The 27,749-nt window shown below is 35.7% G+C and overlaps 3 protein-coding genes across 7 annotated transcripts in view; 1 reads left to right on the top strand and 2 right to left on the bottom strand.

The window, feature by feature from the left end:
• The window catches only part of adgrf3b (adhesion G protein-coupled receptor F3b), a 671,400-nt gene extending 667,126 nt beyond the window's left edge, over nucleotides 1-4,274 (top strand). For all 4 annotated transcript variants that reach the window (XM_087298509.1, XM_087298508.1, XM_087298506.1 and 1 more), the window contains 4 exons: nucleotides 95-136; nucleotides 2,881-2,913; nucleotides 3,103-3,175; nucleotides 3,637-4,274. In XM_087298509.1, the coding sequence (XP_087154635.1) occupies nucleotides 95-136; nucleotides 2,881-2,913; nucleotides 3,103-3,147 (120 nt within the window). In that variant the 3' untranslated portion in view covers nucleotides 3,148-3,175; nucleotides 3,637-4,274. The remainder of the gene's footprint in view (nucleotides 1-94; nucleotides 137-2,880; nucleotides 2,914-3,102; nucleotides 3,176-3,636) is intronic.
• On the bottom strand, nucleotides 4,050-16,211 carry mep1a.2 (meprin A, alpha (PABA peptide hydrolase), tandem duplicate 2). The gene is given in 14 exon segments (NM_001128727.1): nucleotides 4,050-4,494; nucleotides 5,997-6,177; nucleotides 7,253-7,420; nucleotides 7,519-7,962; nucleotides 9,937-10,152; nucleotides 10,841-10,987; nucleotides 13,276-13,497; nucleotides 14,509-14,684; nucleotides 14,783-14,900; nucleotides 14,976-15,051; nucleotides 15,374-15,414; nucleotides 15,566-15,619; nucleotides 15,704-15,728; nucleotides 16,129-16,211. Coding segments are annotated over 14 exon segments (2,070 nt in total). The 5' UTR covers nucleotides 16,180-16,211; the 3' UTR covers nucleotides 4,050-4,343.
• Nucleotides 16,212-18,632: 2,421 nt separating this feature from the next.
• On the bottom strand, nucleotides 18,633-26,263 carry mep1a.1 (meprin A, alpha (PABA peptide hydrolase), tandem duplicate 1). Of its 2 annotated transcripts, NM_001030281.2 has the most exon segments (14): nucleotides 18,633-18,782; nucleotides 19,145-19,207; nucleotides 19,350-19,523; nucleotides 20,419-20,883; nucleotides 21,931-22,146; nucleotides 22,231-22,368; nucleotides 22,450-22,671; nucleotides 23,562-23,737; nucleotides 25,270-25,387; nucleotides 25,496-25,571; nucleotides 25,669-25,709; nucleotides 25,889-25,930; nucleotides 26,015-26,039; nucleotides 26,185-26,263. In NM_001030281.2, coding segments are annotated over 13 exon segments (1,797 nt in total). In that variant the 5' UTR covers nucleotides 26,239-26,263; the 3' UTR covers nucleotides 18,633-18,782; nucleotides 19,145-19,157.
• Nucleotides 26,264-27,749: the final 1,486 nt, after the last annotated feature.

Here is a 27,749-nt window from a genome sequence, read left to right as displayed (position 1 = left end):
ATTTCCCTGTCTCTCTGAACAGATTTTACCACTTTAAAAAGTACAGCTGATATATGCATACATGTATAACCTCATGCTTTTGTATACCTTCCAGGGCTTCTTCATCTTGTTGACTGGATGTTTTGCAGAGAAAAGGGTAGGCATTGCTATTATTTTGATAATCAATTATGTTATTAATTACTCACTCTCATGTTGATCCAAACCACTGAGACCTCTGTTTGACTTAATACAAATGAAGATATTTTTAATTAAATCTGAGAGCTCCCTCATCCTTCATAAACAGCAAGGGTGCTGACTCTAGTCCAGAAAATGCGCAAATAAAATTCCTTAAAACAGATCTTTTGCCTTCAATCGTTCAATCTGAATATAATCAAGCTATGAAAATACCTTTGTGTGCACTTAAATAAAAAAATAATGACTTTATTCAACAGTTTCAGTATAGGTGCATTCATGAGAGCACAGTGCTCTTTGTGGTGGTGCGCTCAGTTAAGATGCACATATGGGCCTGTGCTGTATTTCAAACAGTGGAAGTTGCGCGCAGGAATCTGTGGTGTAAGTAAAAGGTTTATACAGCACCTTTCACAGACAAAGTTAAAAAGTGCTTTACAATGAATAAAAACCAGAAAACAGGTAAAAGAACGCATATCAACAGAAGAAAACATATTAAAACAAGGTAAAACCTTGTTTATAAAAAAAGTGCAAACACTGATGTAAAACCAACTCACCATTAAATGTTTTTTAAAAAGTTCAACTGATCCCAGAGTTCTCAGTGAAGTTTATTCATAAACTAATTTCGAGAGGATCACGTGCTTATGATTTATCATGGCCGGTCTCGCATTTGCTAATCACCATCTTCCAATCATATGAGCCCTAAGCTACTATAAATAGCCACAGTTTTCAGTTCACTTTATCTTCGTTTGGAAGAAACCCCCCTCCTCCCCTATTCTCCTCCTTTACCTCTGATTGGGCGGCACGGCGGCCCAGTGGTTAGCACTGTGAGCCCCACAGCAAGAACACTGCCAACCCTGGTTCCACAGACTGGCTACATGAGTGACTGTAAAAGTTTTTGAATACAAAAGAGATGCAGAGCTCTACATGTAATGATCAGAATCTTACAATTGACTCTAAAACTAACAGGAAGCCAGTGAAGTGCCTTAAGCACAGGAGTAATGTGCGACCTACTACAGGTGTTGGTTAAAAGCCTCGCCACTACATTCTGCACAACTTGCAATCTAGTCTTGAGGAGATAAAGGCTTAGATAAGCATCATCATTTCTTCCTTTGAAACAATATTTTTGATTATTGCAATGTTTCTCAGATGTAAAAAGCATGTACGAACAACAGACTTAACATGGCTGTCAAAACCCAGAGCTCTATCAAACATGACACCCAGATTTCTAATGCCACAGCAATTTGAAGATGACAACCCCCTAAAAACTTGTCTAATTATGGATGTGATGCTATCTGGAGCAAAAATCAACATTTCCGTTTTATCAGGGTTTGATTGCAGGAAATTATCTGCTAACCATTTGTTAATGGAAACTTAACAATGCTGCAAGAGAGACAGTTTGTCTAGTCTGCCAGGGCTAACAGAAAAATATTATTTAACATATACAGTTGAAGTCAAAATTATTAGCCCCCCTTTGATTTTTTTTTTCTTCCTTTTTTAAATATTTCCTAAATTATGTTGAACAGAGCAATAAAATTTTCACAGTATGTCTGATACTTATTTGCTTTGTTTCGGCTAGAATAAAAGCAGTTTTTGAATAAAAAAAATGTAAAAAAAATTTTTAGGTCAAAATTATTAGACCCTTTAAGCAATATTTTTTTCGATATTCTACAGAACAAACCATCGATATGCAATAACTTGTCTAATTAACCTGACCTGCCTAGTTAACCTAATTAACCTAGTTAAGCCTTTAAATTTCAGTTTAAGCTGTATAGAAGTGTCTTGAAAAATATCTAACAAAATATTATTTACTCTTATCATGACAAAGATAAAATAAATAAGTTATTAGAAATGAGTTATTAAAACTATTATGTTTAGAAATGTGTTTAGAAAAATCTTCTCTCCGTTAATCAGAAATTGGGGAAAAAATTAAAGAAGGGGGGCTAATAATTTAGACTTTAACTGTACATCGCTCATGGTAACTTTATACTGACACAGAGGAAACTGTAGAATAGTAATTTGTTTGTTTTTTTATGTGCACAAAAGTATTTTCGTAGCCTGGCAATATTCAGGTTGAACTACGGAATACATATGGTCTGTTTTGATTAGGTTTTTTGTTACTTTATTATATCTGTTAAACGAGTCAGGACCTTTACTGGTAACGGAGCATTAGGAAGCTCTCAGATTTAATCTAAAACATCCTAATCCAAGAATTGGATAGACATGAGGTTGAGTAGACGACATGGTGGTGCAGTAGGTAGTGCTGTCGCCTCACAGCAAGAAGTTGCTGGTTCGAGCCTCGGCTGGGTCAGTTGGTGTTATTGTGTGGAGTTTGCATGTTCTCCCCGCATTTGCGTGGGTTTCCTCAATAGTCCAAAGACATGCAGTACAGGTAAATTGGGTAGGCTAAATTGTCCGTAGTGTGAGTGTGAATGAGTGTGTATGGATGTTTTCAAGAGTTGGGTTGCAGCTAAAAGGGCATTCACTGCATGCGTAAAACATATGCTGGATAAGTTGGTGGTTCATTCCACTGTGGCAACCTCTGATTAATAAAGGCACTAAGCCAAAAAGAAAATAAATGAATGAATGAATGAGGTTGAGTAATTGCTGACAGAATTTTCAACTAATAAATTAACCTCATGGCTGTTTAGTTTAGATAGGACCAGAGAACACTGACATGTTTATTTTTTTCTTTTTCTTTTTTTTTTTCAGGTCCGAGATGAAATATTAAAAATAATTGTGGGGGTAAGTTCCAGGAAACTAATTTTTTTTAACTGCCATGCCACAGAAAAATGTGAACATTTTAAATGTGTGTATTTATTACAACTACAATGTTTTTAGATCATGTAAAAATATTTTAAAATATTATATTTTTATTAAAATATTATTTTTAAAAAAGTTTCTCTAAAATTATATTTTTTTAACACTCTTTAGAAATCAGCTAAAGAACAAAACACAACAACATCCGTCGCAAAATAAATGATCCACACAAGAAAATGCACACAAGGTATGTATTTTTAAAAAATCATTCATTATATTGCAAGTTATACAGTAAAGTATTGTAAAGCATCTTAATGGTGTAAAAATAGCAAAATAACTTAAATGAATGTTACGAAGTCTGTTACCACTATAGCTACTTTGAATACATATAACACTGTAAAACAGAGGGGATTTTCTAACTATTCAGGACAATTCAATTCATTAAGTTTAGTTTGATAGAAGTGCCAGCATTATTAGTTCATCAAATTAAAGAAATGTAATGTAGCTATACAGCAGCTCTACAGAATACAAGAATTTCATTATTCAGCTCAAAATGGTTTAAAATTGATTCGGTTTAGATCAATAATAGTGTTGCTAGGCTCATTATTTGTTAAACATCTTTAAAAGCAGCTCTACAGAAAATTATTTTTTATAATTTTTTCTAACAAAAGCTCTTTAATATATTTTCTGTTTCAATTTGCATCACAGAAGGAGCATTTAAAACATTGCGGGACACAGACTCATCTCTGAACTCACAGACGCACAAAAATAGTAGATACAGCACAACTGTTTGGTGAAGACCTAAAAGTACTTCTTGTACTTTAAAAGACTTTATCATGCTTGGGACAAAGAACAGGCTCTGGTCATATACAGTACTACACACATTTAGGAACAAACAATGAGAAACGGATACAAAAATATAAGAGATGGTCATGTTTGTGTTTTTAAAAGAACAATATAAGTACCGCTGTATATATGTAGCAATTATCTATAGTTTTCTACCCTGATTGTTGTTGTATTTTATTTAAAACAATGCTGTACATCTGATAAAGGCAATATAAATATGGTCACTTAACTTGATTGTAATATGTTTAGTTTTAGCTCTGCTTCTGTTCTGCGGAACTGTGACATTGATTTCTGTGTGCTATTTAGAAAATGTGACAGAATATCTGATGAACCAAAGACAATTTAACACGTATAAACACTCCTCTTCAGCTTGACAAATTATTGTTTCGGTTTTTCTCTTGTTAGACCTATTTCCTTGTTTCTTTTAAAGGGATGTGGAAAAAAGAGAGATGCAATTGTTGATAGCACAACTTTTATTCTGAATAAAAGATAAATCTTGAGCAGACTACTCTGATTCTTTAAAGAAGCATGTTGCATATTACAGAATGATGGTATTCAGATGTCTAGCTTTACTTCTGCCTGTAGATCACTGCAATGATAGCAACAGTAAGTGCTACAGTTCCAACAGCACCCCCGATCAAAACTCCCATAATTCCTCCGTCGATGTGTTGTTTCTCACAAGTGTCTCCTGTGTACACAACAGCCTGTCCCGAGGCACATCTGCAGACGACACATAACTGTCATTATTATATAGTCTGTTGGATTTCTTGATTCTGATTGGCTGGAGGGTGTGCATTAAAATCACTTAACGTAAAGGTAGTTCCAGTCAGTTTTGATTACAGTTTGAAATAAATGCGCTTCTTCCAAATGTTATTAGCAACACACATGTGCTGTGAGGATGGTTAGTGGTGGATCGGAAATTCGCAAGATTAGAAAAATACTCCTCTATTTTGCCACAAAATCAAGTTTTAAGAGTGTTTCAAGAGAGAATGTAGTTATTTTAAAGTCAAATCGACAGTTTACATATAAGGATGCATCTTTGAAAGTTTGCTTTAGCGTATTTGGATATTGAGCTTCAGGCAGTTAGGGTAAAGTCTAAGCAGCCAGCCGGAAGTACAATATGCACATCAATTATAGCAGCATTTTTATAACACTGTATAACAATAATTCATATTTTTACGTTACTGTGACGGTTGGGGTGGGGGTGGACATTAAAAAAAATATTTATTGGGTAATTTAATAGATAGAATAAATAATACTCTGTACAACTACTGTTTTTACCTTACTGTGATGATTTAGGGTTGATGAGTTTAGGGTTGAGGTGGAGGTAGATGTTAATAAAATACAATAAATGGGAAATGTAAAAAATAATATAAATATTTCTCATTACCACGACCATATCCAAGAGAAGCTTTACATCAGCCTGACCCCGCAGGCTGCACTCCACGTTGTGCATTAAAATCCCTTAACGCATGGCAAACCATTGATTATCCCTTTCTTATTCTATGGTCTGGTTAAAGTCTTGATTTTGATTGGCTGGAAGGTGTACAATAAAATCGTTTAATGCGCAGTTAGTTCCAGTCAGTTTTGAACAACTTTGAATTTCAATAAAAACGTGTTTCCCTCAATCATTTGTAGTAACCTTAGCAACTCGGTATACAAAGTTTTCATTGTTCTGTGTAATCTCGAGGACACCAACGTTTTCTTCACCAGGGAGCTGATGGGGATTAATCAACTCTCTAATATGCACCAAGATATTTGCAAAGAAGTAGCTGGATGTTATATGAGCTATTACATATGCCCGTCAATTACATGCACACACATGCAATCTCTCTTCGAGGAGGCAATGTCCCTCTGCTTTGCACTGGGTGATTCTTTGCCTCCACATTGTACATTTCAAATCCTTTAACGCATGACAATAGGTTGATTCCTCATAGGAATTTGTAACTTTTTGTTTTAGTGGCTAATTCGTGAATTCATGTGATCTCATTTGTACAATTTGTACTTTTCCCCAATGATGGTTGGGTTTAGGGGTGGGGTTGAGTGCCACACCTCCTTTTTAAAATCGTATGATTAAACTTGTACGAATTCATATGAATTAGCCACTGAACTGACAAAACGTAAAATAGTTACCTCATGAAATCAGGCTGGATTATCCCCTATTTATATCAAGCTCTCATTTGTTTTAAAATCAGATAATGGTCAGGTTTAGGTACATTTACCTGCATGTTGCTTTCCCCTGATGTGTGACACACGCTCCTCCATTTTGGCAGGGGTTTGGTTGACACAGGTCACTGATTGCTCGTGGTCGTCGGATTTTTGGTCTCTCAATGGTTTCTTCTGCAGGCTGGGGGTTGGTTGAGACTTTGGTTGGAACTTCAGATTTTACAAGATGTGCCAAATCTAATTGTTAAAGAAAAGCAAAATTTTAACCATTAAGATGAATATACACTTTCCTGCCACTTATTAGGTTGACTTCTTTGTGTTGATCACCCTTATTGCACCACTAACTGCAGCAAATCAATGCCTCAAAATAAATAGTTCACCCAAAAATTAAAAAATACTCACTATTTACTATAAGTGGTTCCATACATTTATGAGTTTTTTTGCTTTCTGTTGGAACACAAAAGAGGATATTTTGAAAAATGTTGGAGACCTATGACTTCCATAGTAGCAAAAACAAATGCTATGGAAAGCAATGAGAACAGGTGTCCAACATTTTTCAAAATATCCTCTTTGGTGTTCACCAGAAAATGTTGTAGGTTAAGTCAATGGTTTAGAATTAGACAGAAATGACAGAGGTGGCATGTCCCCAGCAATGCCCACTGATTATTAAAATGTCTTTATCAATAACTTCTTTCCCTCCAAAATAAAATAATACTTTGTCAACTCTTAATGACCCAGACATGCAGAAAGGTAGTAGATCAGGTCCTTGAATTACACTTCAGTCCTACCTCCCCGAGACACATATGGACAGTATGGCTGTGGTTATGTTTGGATGCTAGCAGGACCAAAATTGTAAGGAAATTTTTCTGTCCTAGGCTTAGTGTGCAAGTTTTAATGCACATGGACATAGACATAAGTGACTTTTCAAAGTTAAGGGTAAGTCACTTAAAATCAAGTTCACTACTGAATGATTTTAGAGAATAATAGTAGCTAGAGCAGTGCAATTAATCGAAATTTAGTTTTGACTTTGACCTCCAACAGTTATGAAAAAATCAAGATAAATATTTATTGCATTACAACTTTGGGTGAATTATTCCTTTAATTCACACTGCAATTTTGAATCATCTTTTATGCTTGAAGCTGACTATATGATTGTATGAACATGATCTTTATGTCACAGTAATATCTTAATTAAGATGTGCCAAACACACCCGCCACTCATCTAGCAACTCATGCTCTCAAAATTGTGGATATTAAACAAATTAATTTTTGGGTGAACTAACACTTTATATCTACTTAAAAAGGTTCTCACCATCAAAATTAATAGTAATGATCAGGTCGTCGTTCTTGAGAAAGTCTCTCCTGCGGAGCTGATCGTGAGAGATGAAGGTACCCCAGCCAAACTCTGGTCCTCTAAAGCAATTGCAAGTATCATCCCATTGTTCAAATGTAGATGGTTTATTCCACCGCATGTCAGCATCTAAATCAGTGATTCACTGAGTTTCTTTAATTATTCATGAATCCCTACGTGCTGCAAAATGAAAATACAGACAGACAGACAGACAGACAGATACGCACCAGTGGTAAAGCTTCTGCTGTTGGACATTTGCAGGGTTGCATCTGGATTTTGGTCCTTTGCTGTAACAGTGACTTGCCGATTTACCGCAGGCCATTCTAATACTGCATCATTCTCACCACCGAAAAGATTAAACGTAATCCCTACAAACTCTTTAGATGAATTCACCCTGCCATTTGGATAAACATTAATTCCATAAGCGTAACCCTCAGAGTTGTAAAAACGTTCACTCTGAACTTTGGCATCATGTGGGAGAGTATTGAGGAGGTTGGTAAAGTTCTGGATCCTCCAGACAGTGTTTGGACATGATGTTTCAGTCAGAATAATGTCATCTATAAAGATCCCTGATGTTTTGTTGGGGCCCACAATACCCTGGAAGAAGTACCGGAATTTTTCCTTTACATTTAGAGTGACTTGTGCAATGTTCCAAGAGTTATCTCCATTACCTAGTCAAATCAAAGAAATGCACAGTATTCAATATTTAATACACAACCACAGCTGCCTGCTTTACGTAAGGGATATCAAAAGAGATTGTTTTTAATCAAATTTGCTCTTAACTTTAGAAAATAACCAACATTTTGTTTTAAATTGGCTTTACAACAAATTGCAATGTTTATATTAATAATATATTAACATATATTAATATTCGTCTTATAGTCAAATTAATAAGTACGATCATATAAGTTATAATTTGCAGTGATATGAGCATGACATTAAAGCAGACTATCTATATTGGTCAAAGATATTCTTTTTTGAATTTTGTCTTTTATTCTTTGTGTATAGACTTACTGGCCACTTTATTAGGTACACCTGTCTAAATGTTCGTTAATGCAAATTTCTAATCAGCCAATCACATGGCAGCAAAATCAGAATGGGGAAGAAAGGTGATATAGGTGACTTTGAACATGGCATGGTTGTTGGTGCCAAACAGGCTGATCTGAGTATTTCAGAAACTGCTGATCTACTGGGATTTTCACGCACAACCATCTCTAAGGTGTACAGAGAATGTTCCAAAAAAAGAGATAATATCAAGTGAGCGACAGTTCTGTGTACGCAAATGTCTTGTTGATGCCAGAGGAGAGTTCAGAGGAGAATGGCCATACTGGTTCAAGCTGATAGAAAGACAACAGTAACTCAAATAACCACTCGTTACAACCGAGGCATGCAGAAGAACATCTCTGAACGCACAACACGTCCAACCTTGAGGCTGATGGGCTACAGCAGCAGAAGACCACACCGGGTGCCACTCATGTCAGCTGAGAACAGGAAACTGAGACTACAATTCACACAGGTTCACCAAAATTGGACAATAGAATATTGGAAAAACATTGCCTGGTCTGATGAGTCTTGATTTCTGCTGCGACATTCGGATGCTAGGGCCAGAAATTGGCATGAACAACATGAGAGCATGGATCCATTCTGACTTGAATACACAGTTCAGGCTGCTGGTGGTGTAATAATGTGGGGCATAATTTCTTGGCACACTTTGGGCCCTTTAGTACCAATTCATCATTGTGTCAATGACACAGCCTACCTGAGTATTGTTGCTGACCATGTTCATCCCTTTATGACCACAGTGCACCCATCTTCTGATGGCTACTTCCAGCAGGATAACGCACCATGTCATAAAGTCCAAATTATCTCAGACTGGTTTCTTAAGCATGACACTATACTCAAATGACCTCCACAATCACCAGATTTTAATCCAATAGAGCTCTATTGGGATGTGATGGAACAAGAGATTCGCATCATGGATATGTAGCTGACAAATCATATCAATATGGACCAAAATCTCTCCAGAATAATTCCAGTACCTTGTTGAATCTATGCCACAAAGAATTGAGGCAGTTCTGAAAGCAAATGGGGTCCAACATGGTACTAGTAAGGTGTACCTACTAAAGTGGTGGAGGGGTGTACTAATAAAATATGATGTACTTAAGTAATATGACATCAGAAAGAGTGTCATTTTCCCAAATGGTAAATGTGATGCGGATTTTATACAAGAGTTCAAAAAACAAGAAGCTAAAATAGGATAAATTATAATTCAGACAGATTGTTTTAACTCATTTTGTTTTACTATTTTGAGTCAATGATTCAGTTACTGTAGCCATTCATAAAAAAAAAAATAAAATGAAAATAAAAAAGAATCAGCTTTTTGGGAGAAATCCTTTGACTTGTTATACTGGTGAATTTAGAGTCAAATTTACATAACATGCCTTATACTAATGCCTATGGATCCAACACGAAAACACACTCAAATAATGTTAAATTATTATCACAACATATTATTTTTGATCAAAATCGCAATCTCGAAAATCACAAAAACGAATTGCAAAAATTGCACTCTATAATATTGGAATTTAATACATATTAATAATACATATTTCTTTAAATAAGCGTAACGCTAGGGCATAGCTGACCTGTGATTGTGTGAACTTTCCTGACTTTGTTCACATTGCCAGTTCCATCGTCAGTTCTGACCCAGATGATGAGCTTGTCGCCTGGCTCTCCACTCATCCTGTAGAAGAACTCAAGGCACTGCTGGTTCCTCTTGGGGTAAAGAATCCGTGACTCCAGCAAAGCACTGTGTCCCTCCGTCTTGTTATCGGTGTCAAACTTCATGAAATAACCTGAATCTGATGACAATAAGACAATAATAATAATAATCCCTGTTCATAATATTATACACTATTTCAACTCCTTTTAATTCTTAAAGGGACAGTTCACTCTGAAATGAAAAGTCTATGTATCACTTTATTTTGATGGTCCTTTTAACGCATTTTGTTGAATTTAAGTTACATTGCATCTACATGTCAACCAATTCTGAATAGATTATAAGTAGACTGTTAGGTTGGGGTTAGGTTTAGTGTAAGTTGACATGTACCTGCAAAGTTAGTCATAGTCAGGTCTGTTGAAGTAGCAGATATTAAGCAGACAGTCTACTAACACTCAAATGAGAATTAATTAGGATGTAGTTGCAATGTTACTTTTAGTCAACAAAATGGGCAGTAGGGACCATCAAAATAAAGTGTTATCTGTCATCAGTTACTCACCCTTCACTTGTCACAAACCTGTTTAACTTCTTTTATTTTTCTGCTGAACACAAAAGAGGATTTTAGAATAAAACTGAAAACAGATGACTAATGAATTTCATAGTATTTGTTTTTCCTACTAAGTCAATAGTTACTATTTATTACACAAAGTATTTTGTGTTCAATAGAAAAAGCAACTCATAAAAGTTTAGACTAACACAAGGGTGAGTAAATAGTAAATTGAACTTTTTTTGGTGAACTATGCCTTTAAATTATTTAAGCGTCTCCTTACCTCTGCATTGTCCTCCAAGTGTGTGATCCTTTAAATCTGTAGAGCTCAAAGTCTGGACCCAGTCAGCATCATCCTCATCATTCTGAATCATTCCACAAATGTTGATCTGCTCAAATGCACACTGATCCAGCAGAGTGTGGGTTGCAGCTGAAAGAAACAAAGAATCAATAAGAAACATAGAATCAATATGAAACAGAATCAATGCTAATGCTGTGTGTATTTTTATTTGTTTTTATATTGTATCACATTCAGAATACAAGCAAAGCGTTAGAACAATTGAGAAACTACTGCAGTTTTTAATTAATAATTTTTTTTATGTTTCAATTTTTGGTAATATCAGAGTATTATATGTTTTTTTATTATTATTAAATTTACATATGTTGTATATTTATATTTTATATTATTTTAAAAAGGGCAACGCAGTGGCGCAGTAGGTAGTGCTGTCGCCTCACAGCAAGAAGGTCTCTGGTTCGAGCCTTTCCTGGGTGAGTTGCTGTTTCTGTGTGTAGTTTGCATGTTCTCCCTGCGTTCGCGTGGGATCCTCCGGGTGCTCCGGTTTCCCCCACATTCCAAAAGACATGCGGTACAGGTGAATTGAGAAGGCTAAATTGTTCATAGTGTATGAGTGTGAATGAGAGTGTGTGGATCTTTCCCAGAGATGGGTTATGGCTGCAAGGGCATCCGCTGCGTAAAACATATGCTGGATAAGTTGGCGGTTCATTCTGCTGTGGCGATTCCGGATTAATAAAGAGACTAAACCGAAAAGAAAATGAATGAATGAATTATTTTAAAATATTTTTTATACTCTTTTCTTTAAATTAATTCTTTACTTTAACAAATGTAAAAAATATTTATGTATATATAATTTTTGTTTTGTTTTATTTAGTGTGCAATTAAATATAAATGAGAAAGAAAAATCTGAGGCAATAAAAAAATCTTCTTTCATCAGAGATTGTAAACTTTTGTGTGTGATTTAGCCATTCTTTCACAATAAACTGCATTTTGAATACCTGAAATGTAAACAAACAAACAAACAAAAAAAGGTTGTAAAGTTCAAGTTATCAGAATTTATATGCAAACAATTAACATCTATGAGTAAACTAAAATTGCAAGTTTATAAAAACGTTTATCAAATGTTTTACAAATGTTTTTTTTTTTTGTAACAAACAACATTGGTGGACTACAGCAGGGGATCCCAAACCTTTCAGCTCCGCAAACCTGCACTATACTCATAGGTGGTTATAAACACACAAACATTGCACACAATGGTGCACAAACACACCAACAGAAACTATATAAACACAAGCTTATTGACAACACAAAAAAGTGCAACAGTCTAACAACCATAACGTTTTTATAGTCATTATTCATTTGTTTAATTTAATATTAACCTCACATAATGAGAATGGTGGGCAATGTTTACAGCACAACACTATTCTTGGTTTATTTTTGAAGACCGCCACTTACGTCCCATTCACACAGGGCATAAGCATCAACGCTTCCCTTTCACTTTGAATGGGATGACATCAAGTGTTGCTGAACTGAATTGTGGATCCGTCAGCACTGCTTCATCGGTATTGCTCGCTGCAGAAGATGGGCATTTCTCAACTTTTCAAGCACCAACAATGTGTCAGTCAATCAGATCACTTATATACCAATACTCAAATACCCCAGCCCAAGCAGGGATTGCAGACTAATTTGTTTGGCTGACGCTGCTATGATGATCTCAGCCCCAACTTCAGACAAGCCCTCGCCAAGCGTTGACGCTGAAGCCCCATGTGAATGCACGGTTAGTGATCGTCCTCTATGTTCAGTTGTGGTCTTTATTTTTAATGTATGTGAGTGCCGTAAAGGGGTCAGAGTTTTACATTGTGCCGTAAAATCAATCTACTGCAACCAATTAACATGATTGCTGTGTTATTAATCTAGTTTAATAACCCTAGGGGTCGCAATCCAATGGAAAAAAAAAATTTAAAGACTGTTGGTTTTTAATTTGCATTTTGTTATTGTATGTAATGATGAAATATTCTGTTTATCTTCTGTATTCTTGGGATAAAATTTGGTAATTCTAATAGCTAAACAAAATATATGAAATGTTTGGAAATCATCAAGCAACCCAACACCCCTCTTCCCACTAATTGTCTTGCAAGCCCCACTTTGGGAACCACTGGACTACAGGTCCGTATGTGTGCAGATGTAAAGTATTTCGATTCAAAGTGACATCGCCAACTACTGGCCCGACATACATAATGCAGCATTTCTTCATGCTTTTGTGGATTAATCTGACAGTGTTGTCGTCTGAACACAAAACTTTGTAAAAATTAAAAGTAAAACATAACCAAATTAACATAACATTAAGCATAACCTTATTAAGCTTTGACATGCTTGTGTTTCTAAATGTTCATAAGAGGTAGCTGTTGAACTTCATAACTTACTGCATTCATACATGCGATTGAGTCTCTCCAGATCAAGTGCACTGAAGTCTAAGCGCTGTCCTATGATGTTGTTGAAGGCAGGGATGGTGGTGGTTATAGTAGGAATATCAGGATCCTTGTTGAACGACAGAGGCCTGTAGTGCATGATGGACTCATAATCATAGGGTGTGTTCAAATCAGTGATAAAATCATCCTCGTACTTATTGAAGTTGTGCTCCTTTCCTGCAATAATGACAAAAGAAATATTGCATAATGCCTCTTCCATCCTTTCCAAATAATTTTGCAATGCAGTTCACAAAATGGAATAGGAAATAATCTTAAAAATAGCATTGATTGTTCTTAAAAAATCCTTTAACATATATAGGACCATTCCATTTCAGGTCCTTACAGGGAAAAAGGGTTTTTTATATTTTAAAGAGCTTTTTATACCAAGAAAACAATAGTCCTTTTAAAGGTATTGTTTACACAGTAAAGAAAATTCTGTCATCATTTACTCACTTTTTACTTGTTTCAAAACTTAATGGATTTTCGTCTTCTGTTAAACACAAAAGAAGACATTTTGAAGAATGTTGGAAACCTGTAACCACTTCCATAGTATATGTTTGGAAGTCAATGGTTAGAGGTTTTCAGGCTTCATCAAAATTTCTAATTTTGTGTTCAACAGTAGAAAGAAACTCAAACATTGGGAACCACTTGAGGAATAAATATTGAGTAAATTTGAGAAAACTTATCTTTCGATGAGCCAAAAAAGTTCATATTTTTTAATGAGTGTATTAGCTGCAAGACTAATTGCTGTTAGTGAGGCCAGTAGGGGCCACTTAACCTGTGGTCTGTATGGGTCCTAATGCCCCAGTATTGTGAAGGGGCTCAGTGAGTGGCGTCTTTTGGATGAGACATTAAACTGAGCATCCTGGCCAAATTTGCCCACTGGCCTCTGTCCATCATGGCCTCCTAACTATCCCCATATGATAATTGGCTTCATCACTCTGTCCCTTTCCACCAATCAGCTGGTCTGTGGTGTGCAGTCTGATGCAATATGGCTGCCGTCGACTCATCCAGATGGATGCTACACACTGGGGGTGGATAAGAAGATTCTCCCCAAAAATGAGTTAAAAAAAAAAAAAAGAAAAAAAAAGGGCTTTGAGTTTCTAGAAGAGCACTATATAAATGTTAGGAATTGTTCTTATTATTCTTAATTAAAAGCTTGATAGAAACACTTCTAATCCCACAAACCTTCAATGATTTGATCCCACCAGATTTTGACATAGTCGTCCCGGTCTGAGCGGGATTGCTCATGATAGAAACCCAGTGCATGGAGAAGCTCATGTTCTACAATGGCTTTAGTGTCACATCTCTCCCCGATGGAGACGTTCTGGCCTGTCTTTAAATCTCCTACAAATGACCAACATCTAAAATGATGACAAAAACAAAGAAAAATGCAATATTGGTGTTACAGATGGGATACTATTGACAATCTGATTTATTAGACTGTTTGAATTTAACTTACCCATCCAGTTTTGTGAAAGAAATGTAGGTGCTTTCTCCTTCATAGGGCTTAAAGTCCACACAAGACTTCAGACGATACATTTCAAGCGCTTGAAGGATCACTCCTTTTGCATTCAGATCTAAACAAGTCAAGCATTAGGAATATTATCATGCTGGAGATCAGTATTTTTAACCACAGGAGAAAATAATATTACCCAATGTGTCTGTGAGTATATATGGAATGGGAAACTGCCATCTTGCTTTTTCATCTATTATTGCATTTCTTCGTGGCTGGGAGATGAGAGTTTATTTTAGATCAAAATATCAACAAAGAGACTGAAATGTGATAAAATAAAAAGTCACACTTTATTTTGATGGTCCGTTTGTTCAATTGAATTTACTTGCACTAATTCTCATTAGATTATAAGTAGACTCTTAGGTTGGGGTTAGGGTTAGTGTAAGTTGACATGTACTTGCAAAGTTTCTTTTAGTAAGTTAAATGTTTGTTAAAGGAGCAGTATCAGCAGACAGTCTACTAATACTCAAATGAACCATCAAAATAAAGTCTTACCAATAAAAACAACAGATTTTAGTTTAGAAATAAAATACTTACATCACCTGCAATATCTCCTTCAAACAATTCTCTTTGGGAATCTGTGCCATTTAAAAAAATAATATTAGATAGACTATAAAATGACATCTTCGAAATGACAAATATAGGGTATAATATGATTATAAAGCATATAAACTGCATTATTTTTAAGATTTATTGATTTCTACTTTGTTACATAAGTTTGTAACCAACCTAAATTAATTTCAAGAATGTCCTCCCGTAATTCACCTGCATCTGCATCTTCGCCTAACATTTAAGAAAGCATAAACATCTGTGAGAAACTCCAGAAATACTTAAATAATATTAATATACTAATATAAAATTTCATACCATATTGTGCTGGAAGGGCATGTGCCTGCAAGGTAGATTAATCATAGTTTTGATTAATAATTTACTTGATTGTTTGCTATAAAAGCTTTTTAAATGTAAAAATGTGGGTCACATTTTACAATTAGATTTCATTAGTTAATGTATTTACAAACATGAACTAATTCTGAGCAATACTTGTAGAGCATTTATTAATCATAGTTAAACATTTACTAATGCTTTATTAGAATCCAAGTTTTTCCAAGTGTTTACATGAACTAACAATGAACTACTGTGTTTTCATAAACTAATGTTAGCTATCATCAACAAATACTGTAACAGATTATTCACTGTTTGTTCATGCTAGTAAAAGCATTAGCTAACATGAGCTAATACAACCTTATTGTAAAGTGTTACCAAAATGTTAATAATAATAATTTTTTAAATACCTTGAGCGCTAGAAGTACAATGAAGAGGCTGATTCTCCACATGGAGTCCATGTTAACTCCAGGAGAAGACAACAAGGTGTTGCTCACTTATACAAAGATACCAATAAAATAAGAGTAGAACTTTGATCTGAAAGCCTTGGACAATTACCCTGTTGAAAACACACGTGAATGAAGCAGTGATAGCAGCTTGTCATGTGTTTAATGAAGTGTCTGTGTGCATCAGCACTTCTCTACTTTTTTATCTCTTTCTCTTCTTTATCTTTATTTTTCCTTATGACAACAGTATCAAGATGAGAAACATTGACACCAAAGAGAGTCACATCTGATGTGCAAAACAAAACGTAATTCAGACACTTTTAGAGTATATTTGAGCAGCAGTTTTGGATCTAGATGACCACACACACAAAAAAAAGCCTCTAAACATAATGATTATGGTGAATATAGACACCATATAGAATATAGAAACAAAAAAAAGAAAATAAATTTATTTAGCCAAAATTAGCCTGTTTAACCACTTCTCTGTCTTTTTTTTTTCTTTTTCAACTTTTCTTGACAATATGCACCATATTTATGTGTATTTACCTTTTAGCTTCACTTTATTTTTATTGGTCCCTTTCACATATTCTGTTGGCTCATATGATGTTGCATGTACATACAGTAATAATAGACAGGCTAGTGTTAGTGGTTGACCTATACTGGTAGACTTACACTCACTGGTCACTTTATTAGGTACACCTATAGTACTAGGTTGGACCCTCTTTTGCCTTCAGAACTGCCTTAATCCTTTGTATCCTTTGTAGATTCAACAAGATACTGGAATTATTTCTTAGAGATTTTAGTTTATATTGACATGATAGCATCAAACAGTTGCTGCAGATTTGTCGGCTGCACATCCATGATGAGTATCTCGCATTCCACCACAACAAAAAGGTGCTCTTTTTTTCAGAACTGCCTTAATCCTTTCAAGACATAGATTCATCAAAATACTGGAAATATCTTCCGTTCCACCACATCCCGTCAAAGGTGCTCTATTAGAATGAGATTTGGTGACGAAGACCATTTGAGTACAGTGAACTCATTGTCATGTTCAATAAACCAGTCTGAGATGATTTATGCTTTATGACATGGCACAATGTCCTGCTGGAAGTAGCCATCAGAAGATGAGTGCACTGTGGCCATAAAGGGACGGACATGGTCAGCAACAATACTCAGGTAGGCTGTGGCATTGACATGATGCTCAGTTGGTACTAATGAGCCCAAAGTGTGCCAAGAAAATATCCCCCTCATCATAACACCACCAGTAGCCTGAACCCTTAATACAAGCTAGGATGAATCCATGCTTTCATGTTGTTGATGCCAAATTTTGACCCAACCATCCGTTGCAGCAGAAATGGAGACTCATTAGACCAGGCAACGTTTTTTCAATCATTTATTGTCCAATTTTGGTGAATGTGTGAATTGTAGCCTCAGTTTCCTGTTCTCAGCTGAGAGGAGTGGCACCCAGTGTGGTCTTCTGCTGCTGTAGCCCCTCTGCCTCAAGGTTCAACATGTTGTGCATTCAGAGATGCTCATCTGCATACCTCGGTTGTAATGAGAGGGTTTGAGTTACTGTTGTTCTATCAGCTCGATCCAGTCTATTTTTTTATTAACCACTCTCTATAAACCAGGATATTTGTGCTTAGCAGCAGTTGGACAAGTGTACCTAATAAAGTGTCCGTAAATGTAAGTTATTTGTGGTCAATAGATTTGTCTGTTGGGAAATCATCATTATAATAAGATAGCCGATATTAAGCAGGCAGTCTGCCAATACTGCATTGCAATGCAATGTAGTTGGCATGTAGGTGCAGTGTTATTGTCAACAGAATGTTCAAAACAGACCATAATAGTGTTTTCTTATTTGCATATTTGAACCCAATAATTGACAGTTGGGATAGTTAACACTAAAATTAAAATTTACACAAATTAATTTTTTTACTGTTTTTCCCCTTCATGTGGTTTCAATACTTTATGAGTGTCTTTATTATGTAACACAAAAAAAGATATTTTGAAAATGTTAGCAACCAGTAAACACTCTATAGTAAATATCTTCCTTTTTGACTTTCAAGCACAAGTAGCCAACTATAAATCAATGGTTATTTTTTAAAATAACTTTTTTTTTTTCAACAGAAAAAATAGGAAACTCAAACAAGTCTGTGACAAGAGAACAGTGAGTAAATGATGACAGAGTTTTTGTTTAAAGCACAAAAGTTCATGTGTAAATTAACTAATGTGTATTTGATCAGTAAACTCATAATAAAAGATGGGAGGTGTAGAGTTAATATGTTTACTGCAGGACAAGACACTGGGATGAGGATAGCCTTAGTACTCAAATATAGATAGTCATATCATATCAGGGAGATTTCAGATAAGATTAGCACATTATCTCACATTTACATTTTTAAGTGAACACTGAACACTGAAAACTACAAAGTTCATGCATGCAGGTGAATAATTTCAGAAAGCAATTTTGGCAATTGATGACTTTATTAAAAATGTTTCAAAAGTAGCAGAATATCTAAAACACTGTTTCAGTAGCACAGTTTTACTTCCATCATTAACATATTTAAGATGTTCTCCACAATCCACACAGCTCTTCAGACTTTAAAGTGTGACACCTGTTTAGAGAAATACAAATTAATGAATCAAAATGAATTCTCAAACAATTTCTCATATTTATAATACTGTGTGTAACTTAACTAATGATTACATCCAAATTAAGCACTGATAGATAAAAAGGAGGGTAAAGGGATAGTTCACCCACAAACAAAACGTTTACACATTATTTACTCACCTTCACTTATTTCAAATATGTTTTGAGTTATTTTTTTTTCTGTTGACATTTTGAAGAAATATTAATAGGGATTAAATAGTAAGAATGTTTGGTTTGGAGTGATCAATCCTTTCAATCTGATAACTATATAAAAAAATAATAGTTGTGTATTTTATTGCTGTATTTACTCTAAATCAGCCAACTTACAGTCTTTTCTCCCTCAAACCTTTGGGGCAGTCGGAACTTCACTCTTTATCAGGCTTGTTAAGTCTTTAAAGAGACACACACAATCAAACAATTAGACAATTTCTCCAATAGTGTCTGGCTGCAGACTTGCACATGCACTCTCAGACACATGCGCTCACTGTGTGGGCTAGGGTTAGGGGCGGGGTTAATATAGTGTGTAGCATACCTTCAAAGTCAACAAAGATGATGAGGTCATCATTTTTCAGGTAATTTCGTCTGTGTAAATCGTAGTGCTTTATGAAAGTATTCCATCCCTTTGATGGTCCTCGCCAAAAACCATCGCTTGGGTCAAGGGTCCCAACCTTTTTTGGATTGTCCCACAATAGTTGTTCTCCATTTACTAGAAAACATTAATGTAAAGATGAAAATTTCAATCTTTATCAAGGGCATAACCGTCACAGACATTGACAAGGACAGGTCCCCCTTAATTAGTAATGCCTCCCCCCTCCTCTAATATTTCTAATTGTTCTAATTCTAATCAACTTAGTGTATAACTGCAGTTCAACACAGTATATGCATGACCCTGCACTGTCCACCGTATACTCAGAGCCCTAACTCTTCTTGATTTTGAATGTAATTTATTATTGTGTGTATTTTGTAAAGCTGCTTTGCAATGATCATTATTGTGAAAAGCTCTTTACAAATAAACTCAAATTGATTTGCACTTATTTATTATGCATCACTTAAAAGTCACGTTTAAAGTGCTCATTAATGTTAAAATAATTGATCAAATTAAGTTTAATTTAAACAATTTAAAAATGCAAAGCACAAATTCCAGTGCAAAAGCTCTGCATGTGAAATTTTGTCAGACGATGCAGCGAAAAGAGGAAGGAAAAAAAACAAGATGATGCAACATTTATTTACGAACAATTGCTCCATATTTAAAATGTATTTACATAGAGGCCATGTTTGATCTCCTTTTGGTCTCACACATTCACATAATGTGAATATAAAGGTCAGAGAAACACAAGGTCACATAAGCTTGTGTTAAAATGAATATAGCAAGAATTCATGATATAAACGTTAAACATCAAGTAATGCAAAAAAGATTTTGTTTAAGCTATCCTAAAATGTATAAATTCAATCAAATTGTAATTATTGCAATCAATTTAATATAATTGCTTCCAACTAAAATTAGATCTAACATTTCCTTCACCATTCTATTTCATTTTGGTTTCTAAAACAAGTTGATTTTCCCCCATTGTTTCCCCAAACATGGTAATGACCTCAAATACCTTTGCTCAGGTCAGTGGTGAGGCTACGAGCAGAAGACATCCTCAACCTAATATCCGGATCTTGGTCCATCACCACTATAGTGGCCTGGCGGTTCACAGCAGGCCACTGCATCACAATGTCATTGTCACCACTGATCAAATGGAAGTACAGACCAGTGTAGTTACCAGCATAATCAGAGTAGCCAGACAGTGGAATCACTTGAATCCCAAAACCATAACCCTCAGGGCTGTAGAAACGAGGGCTGTTCAGCACAGTGCTGTAGTCTGCCTTTTCAAGGATAATGGAGAAGTTTTGGATGCGCCAGACAGCTGCTGGACAGTGTGTCTCTGTTAGGCTGATGTCATCTATGAATATACCTCCTCCAGAGCTGCTCGAATCACCTTTCACTGCTTGGAATGCATAGCGGAATTTTGCCCCAACTTGCATCGGCACATGGGCAATCTTCCATGTTTTGTCTTCATCAGCTGGGTAAGAAAGGCACTTTATCACCACATTCATTTTACCTTAAACGATGGTTGCAACACAGGCTCATTCTGAAAACACAGCCCTTTAAACATTTTGAGATCGGGAATTATGTAGCCAGAAGTACGTATAGCTGCATTTTATTTTTTAAACAAACACTACAGGGCGGTGTGACGCTGTTTCTTTTCGCGCTTATCAGCTGTCCGCTTACCTACGGCTTTTCTGCTGTTATCAGTTTGTCAAGTTAGCTCACAATGTACGTTGGCGGACTTGAGACGCAGAAAAAAGTTGACCACGATGATGGTGTTAGAGTACGGCGAAGAACGGTTCCAGAAAGTGGAAAAGACAAAAACAGAATCCAAAAAATAAAATAAACAAATAAATAACAGGGTGAGAATGTGGTTAAATCAGAAAACATGGTAAAAATCAGGTGAGGGCTTTTCTTTTTCTGGATTGCTTTTAAAAACTGTCGGTTGGGTTTAGGGAAGTGGGTGGCGGGTCAATCGGTGCTTTTGAAAACACTATTGGTTGGGTTTAGGGAAAGAGGGAGGGTCAGTCAGCCATTCAGTCAGTCAAACAGTCAAAAGCGGCCTCTGGTGGATTTACGTGAGAACAGCAGGTGCGAATGGCACTCGAGAGGCATTTGAGACCTGAAAAAGCGTACACAGTGGACTCTGGTGGATTCGCAAAAACAAAAACTGCTAAAAAACATAGCACCTGGTGGACGTATTTGACGCTCTCCAGAAATGTATTAGCGGTACGTTTTCAGAATGAGTCTGGGTTGGATTATGTACATACTGTTGACTTCAAAAACCTTTCTCTATGCAAATGAGAGTATTAGACTTTCTACTTAATATCTGCTAACACTTTATTTTGATGGCCAACAGGCTTTCTACTATAAGTAACTTTTTAAGTACATGTCAGCTTAATCTATAGCAGTAAATAAAGAGAGAATTTCATTATTACAGTAGTATTCAAAGTAAATAAAGAAAGAATCTTTATTTTTAACAGTGTAGGCTTCTAGTATAGTTCACAAAGAAAATAATTACCCCAGATTGTTTGCAGTTTCTTTAATTTACGCACTTCTCCCGTTCCATCATCCATCCTGGCCCAAATCACTAGCCTGTCCTTTGCACTCCCCGTCATTTTGTAGAAAAACTGTAAGCACTGCAGCTTCCTTTTTGGATATAGGATGCGGGACTCGATTAGAGCAGATCTCTCTGCCTGTCCACTGGACGTGTCAAAGTGCATAGTATATCCTAAATCTGAAATCACAAGCCAAAATGTTTGTTTAATTTAATCATACTGCATCCACTCTGGAAAATGTGTATTGCAGGCCTTTTTGTCACCTCTGCATTGTCCGCTGAGAGTATGATCCTCAGAGCTCTTAAGATGGACCCAATCGCCATCATCAGTCGAACTCTGTACCATCCCACAGATGTTGATCTTTTCAAAAGCACACTGGTCCAGCAGGGTAAGAGAAGAGGCTGTGGAAGAGCAGACCACTTCTAGGTTACATACGAGCTAACATGTTAATTCATTTATCTTATTGTGTATTATTAACCTACAGCAGTTGTACATTCGATTCAGTCTGACAATATCCATCTCACTGAAGTCCAGGTATTGTCCGATGATTTTGTAGAACTCTGGGATGTTGGTGGTAATAGTAGGAATAGAGGGGTCTTTGTTGAAAGCAAATGGACGATAATGCATAACAGACTCGTAGTCATATGGTGTGTTTAGGTCTGTGACAAAACTGTCATCATATTTGTTAAAATTATGCTCCAAGCCTGGAAAAGAAAAGGAAGCATTATGTGAGATTTTATAGACATGATGAAACAAAATTATAACAGAGTGTTCTTAAAGATCACATGAAGTGTTTTGAAATGTAACTCTTTGTTGAATGTAGGGACGGCGCGTCCATAGAGGCGACCTAGACACCCACCTAGGGCGGCAGCCTACCCTCACCACCCGCACCCTCAGTTATATCCGCGTCTAGGGGGCCAGAATAGAGAGGGCAGCGTCCGCGACACTACCCTTACCACCTGCGCCCTCATTTATAACCCCACCCCACCCCCCACTTTTACTTTAGGGTTAAGGGTGGCATGACTGTCGTTTGCCTAGAGCGGCAGTTCAGCTTGCTCAGGCCCTGGTTGAATGACTGATATAAATTTAGCTGAAACATGAAGACAGGGCAAGACATAGAGTAGCTTCTCCCTCTTTTAAAAAATAGCCTATAGCATTTAGTTTTTATTACAGCTCTGGCAGTGAGAGTTTTTGAGCTCAAATACATAAGGCATGAGTGTCCAAACTCGGTTCTGGAGGGCCAGTGTCCTGCTGAGTTTAACTCCAACTTGCTTCAACACACCTGCAGGAAGTTTCTAGTATATTTAGTAAAAGCTGAATTAGCTGGTTTGGCATTTAGGACACCGGCCCTCCAGGACTGAGTTTGGACACCCCTGGCATAAGGCATCCTGAAGGAGGCGGGACATGTCAGATACTCAAGAGCATTTGATTGGTCTGAAGATTTGATTTGAGAAACTAAAGTATAAGGTGATAACAAAAAAATGTGTATCTATACATATCCTTAAAACAAACCCACTGATACTAACATCTAAAAAAAACTGCATTCGCTGGGACTTTAATCTACACACAAATGATGAAAAACAACTGAACTAACCTTCAATGACCTGATCAAGCCAGATCTTCACATAGTCGTCTCGGTCCTGGCGAGACTGCATGTGGTAAAAGCCCAAGGCGTGCAGCAATTCATGCTCAATCACAGCCTTATGATCACAGCCGGGCCCCAGAGAAAGAACTTGTCCGTTCTGTTGATCTCCAACAAAAGACCAACACCTACGACAATTTTGATGCTCAGTTAGTGTAATGTTTATTATACAATAGATGTTGTATTAGGGCTCATACAGGTGCTGAAAAAATACAGGTTGCTTTCGTAATAATTAATTAATTCGTTAATTTTCTTTTTGGCTAAGTCCCTTTAATAATCTGTTGTCGCCATAGCAGAATGAACTGCCAACTTTTTTGGCATTTGTTTTATGCAGTGGATGCCCTTCCAGCTGCAACCCATCACTGGGAAACATCCATACACACTCATTCACACACATACACTACGGAAAATTTAGTCTACCCAATTCACCTGTACCACATGTTTTTGGACTATTGGTGGGAAACCGAAGCACCCGGAGGAAACCCAGGCGAACACGGTGAGAACATGCAAACTCCACACAGAAATGCCAACTGACCCGCAGCCAGGGCTCGAACAAGCGACCTTCTTGCTGGGAGGCGATTGTGCTACCCACTGCGCCACCGTGCTGCCCTTCATAAAAATCCATCTTACTAAATGAATAATAATAAATAACTAATTCAATAAAATAAAATCATTTTGGTTTTGTATAAAATGAGAACTCTGGAGTCTGTGCTGTAGCATAGCGTGATCTGCCTGTCTTTTTTAATCTGTGCCCTTTGATTAAGCAGTGATAAAAGACTAAATCCATGGCAAATATGCCCTAAAAATATATTAAATCTATAGTGAAGATGAAAGATTACACATTTAAAATGTGAGTAAATGATTTAAGAATTTTTGAATACTATACTATATAGAAAACTTTATAAAAAACATATAGCATTTGATAAAATGGTATGAAGTATTTATGTAAATATGTCATTTGCCACACTTGTAAAATCCTGGAAATGCTGAGATGGGTCTGGATGCAGACCTGGTGCAGTGCAATCTGAGCTGCATCCAATGCTTTTTATTGGGCTTACCTCCACCCCTAACCCTACCCATCACAGTGACAAAAGTCGCTCCATTTGAGGGCATTGTGTCTGACATTGCATCGATGAGTGATGCAATCTCAGCTTGCATCATAAAGGTTGCATCCAGATACCATTGGAAAAGTTTGAAGGGGAACCTGTAAATTGCTTAAAATGTGCTTAAATAACAAAGTATGAGATGTATTTTGTTTTATTAAAAACCAATATAATATAAAATAATCAAGTATATAACAAAAAAGTTAGGTAAATAGTCTAAAAGTAATGCAGTATAATAATTAGATTGTGTTATTCAAATTGTGTAATGTGCACTGTAAAAAAACCTGTTATTCTATGTTTTTTTTAATGAAATGTAAAATAGCGGAAGTTAAATGGCAGAAACTTCCTTAAATTAAAATTTCCAGTGAATTTCTGTCATTTAACGACTGTTATTTTACGGTAAATTTCAGTAATTTACCCACCCCAGCTGCCGGAAAAAAAAACAAAAACGTAAAATAACTGATTATTTTTTTACGTTGACACATTACTAAATACGGTTAATACATACAATTGCAATTATGTAACAAAAAATGTGATATATGTTTGACTGCACAAACCCATCTCCTTTCTCAAATTTGATGTATGTCTTCTCTCCCTCATAGGGTTTGAAATCAACACATGACTTTAGACGGTACACTTCAAATGCCTGATAGATTGCACCTTTTGCGTTAAGGTCTGTGTAAAAGAGCAATAATGTATTCATGATTAAAAGCGTTACTGTAAAACACAAGTTTATCATTTTAGCTTTCTGCTTGATTTGGTAAACATTTGAAAATGTCATACCCAAACTGTCAGACAGAATGTAAGGAATAGGGAACTTCCATCTGTATGTTGTGTTGATAAGACCAATTCGACCTGGCTGTAAAGACAAATACATTACATACAGGTTAAAATTTTTTTACAAATATAGCAAATGTAAAAAAAAAATCTAATTATTAGACAGTCTGTGCACTTACAGGTAAGGCTATGTCTCCCTCAATCAGCCGGGTTTTTGCTCCTGATATATAAATTATACAAGATTTATTTGGTTTAGTGATAATGAATTTGTTTAATGTTTTGTAAATTAACCCAAAATCAAAGTTTACTTTGAATAAACAGCAGGATTAAAATGAGCATTGATGTCATTGTAATATAATACAAAAACTGCACATTACTCATTAGCACACTTCACATTACCAAGATTGATGAAAGGGTTAAAATTGGGTTCATCTTCAACCTCTGCAGAATAAATAGTGTTATGTTTAGATAAAGCCAACAAAATGTTTATTAATTACAGTAAATCATTTAAATTATTAATCTTACCATGAACACGACTTGAAAGTGGAACCTGAAAGTCATTGTAGGAATATTATAAATCTCAAAGCATTAAGAGACAGCACTGCACAATACCAGAACAATTCCATACACTATATTTGTATAGAAGCCTGTAGAAATGTAGAGTAAATTATGAGTAGAGAAAATCATTCACTCACAGCATGAAGTACTGCAGCCAGCACTGCGAAGATGAGCAGTCTCTGTAAAAGCATACTGTCGATATGAGAGGTACAAAATATTGTCATCGCTTTAATGATATAAAGAGAACTTTAGCCTTTGAACATGTTTATTGCAGCATGGCTTTGAAGTGTCCCACCACTGACAGCATAGTTTTAATACAACTCAAAGGACACGTGTCTCCCATCATAAATGATGTGCAGTTACATGCAGAGAGTAAATAGTTTATGCAACTCAGAGCAGCCCGATTTTTAATAAATCTTTTAAGTACACTAAAAAAAAATGATGTCTGCAAAATTGTACAAACAATTTATATGGGTTAAATTTAAACAAACAAATTACATTTAGTAATGTTCAACTTAGTTTGACAGTTTAAAATCAACCAAAACAAATTGTTTACAATCTCTTAACTTAAAAAAAAATAGTAAATCCAAGGCAAGGAATAATCTTTGAATTTTTTTTCAGAGATAAGGCTATTAAAGTACAGCAAACATGCATTGTTTTTATTAGAGAAGTCAATATAGTAGTAGCTATATGAATACTGGCATACTATAGAGACAATATTGTTAAAGTTATTAAATCATGTATTTTGAGTTTCTTTCTTCTGCTGAACACAAAAAAACAGATATGTTGAGGAATGCTGGAAACCAGTAGTCATTTGTGTTTATTCCTATGGATATCAATAACTCGTTTTACACAGTAATGCAGGTAAATTGTCTTAAAAATATCCAAACAGAACCACTTTAGCTGTAAATTAAAAAATGCTCTATTCAAACACAGCACAACTTTCAGCAATGTACTTGTAATGTTACAACTTCTTGTTCTGGAAACTCTGAAAACATTTTACTGCATTTAGAAAATGCTGTTCATACAAGATAGCCTTGTGGCAATTTAATAGAATTTTTCCTACACTGTCAAAAAAAAAAAAAAAAAAAAAAAAGGCTGAAAGGGGCTAATGGCTATGGGTTTCCAATAAATATCTTATTTTTATCTATCTATCTATCTATCTATCTATCTATCTATCTATCTATCTATCTATCTATCTATCTATCTATCTATCTATCTATCTATCTTCATACAATTCATGACAGAACGTATCCTTGATCACTGTCAGCTTTTCCTTCATCAAATGATGTCACTTTAAAGTCATAGCCTTAAGCCCCGGTCAGATCACACGATTTTTATTGTCGATTACGAAAGTCACTATGTCACATTATACGATTTTTGTCCTGATAAAATTTTGACTTGTTGTAGGTAACAAATGTGCCAGACTACACGTTCCTTCACAATCAGTCATCCCGTGATGTCTACGATGAACACTATTTCCCAAAGCAGTCACAATGTTGCTATATTTCTTATCTTAATTTCTTATGTCAATCTTAATAAACACTCATGTTTGCTGAAAACTAGGCTATACATTATTTAAGAGCGTTTGTTATGACATTGATAGATTAAAACGTTTATTTCCTTTTTTTTCATTTATTAATTTTCTATTACGCTTAGAACCTTTACTAATCCGGGGTCACCACAGCGGAATGAACTGCCA

This window comes from Danio rerio, chromosome 20 (genome assembly GCF_052040795.2).
Source record: "Danio rerio strain M-AB ecotype USA chromosome 20, GRCz13ab, whole genome shotgun sequence".
NCBI classification, from domain to species: Eukaryota; Metazoa; Chordata; class Actinopteri; order Cypriniformes; family Danionidae; genus Danio; species Danio rerio.
This window is presented reverse-complemented; position numbering and strand designations above follow the sequence as displayed.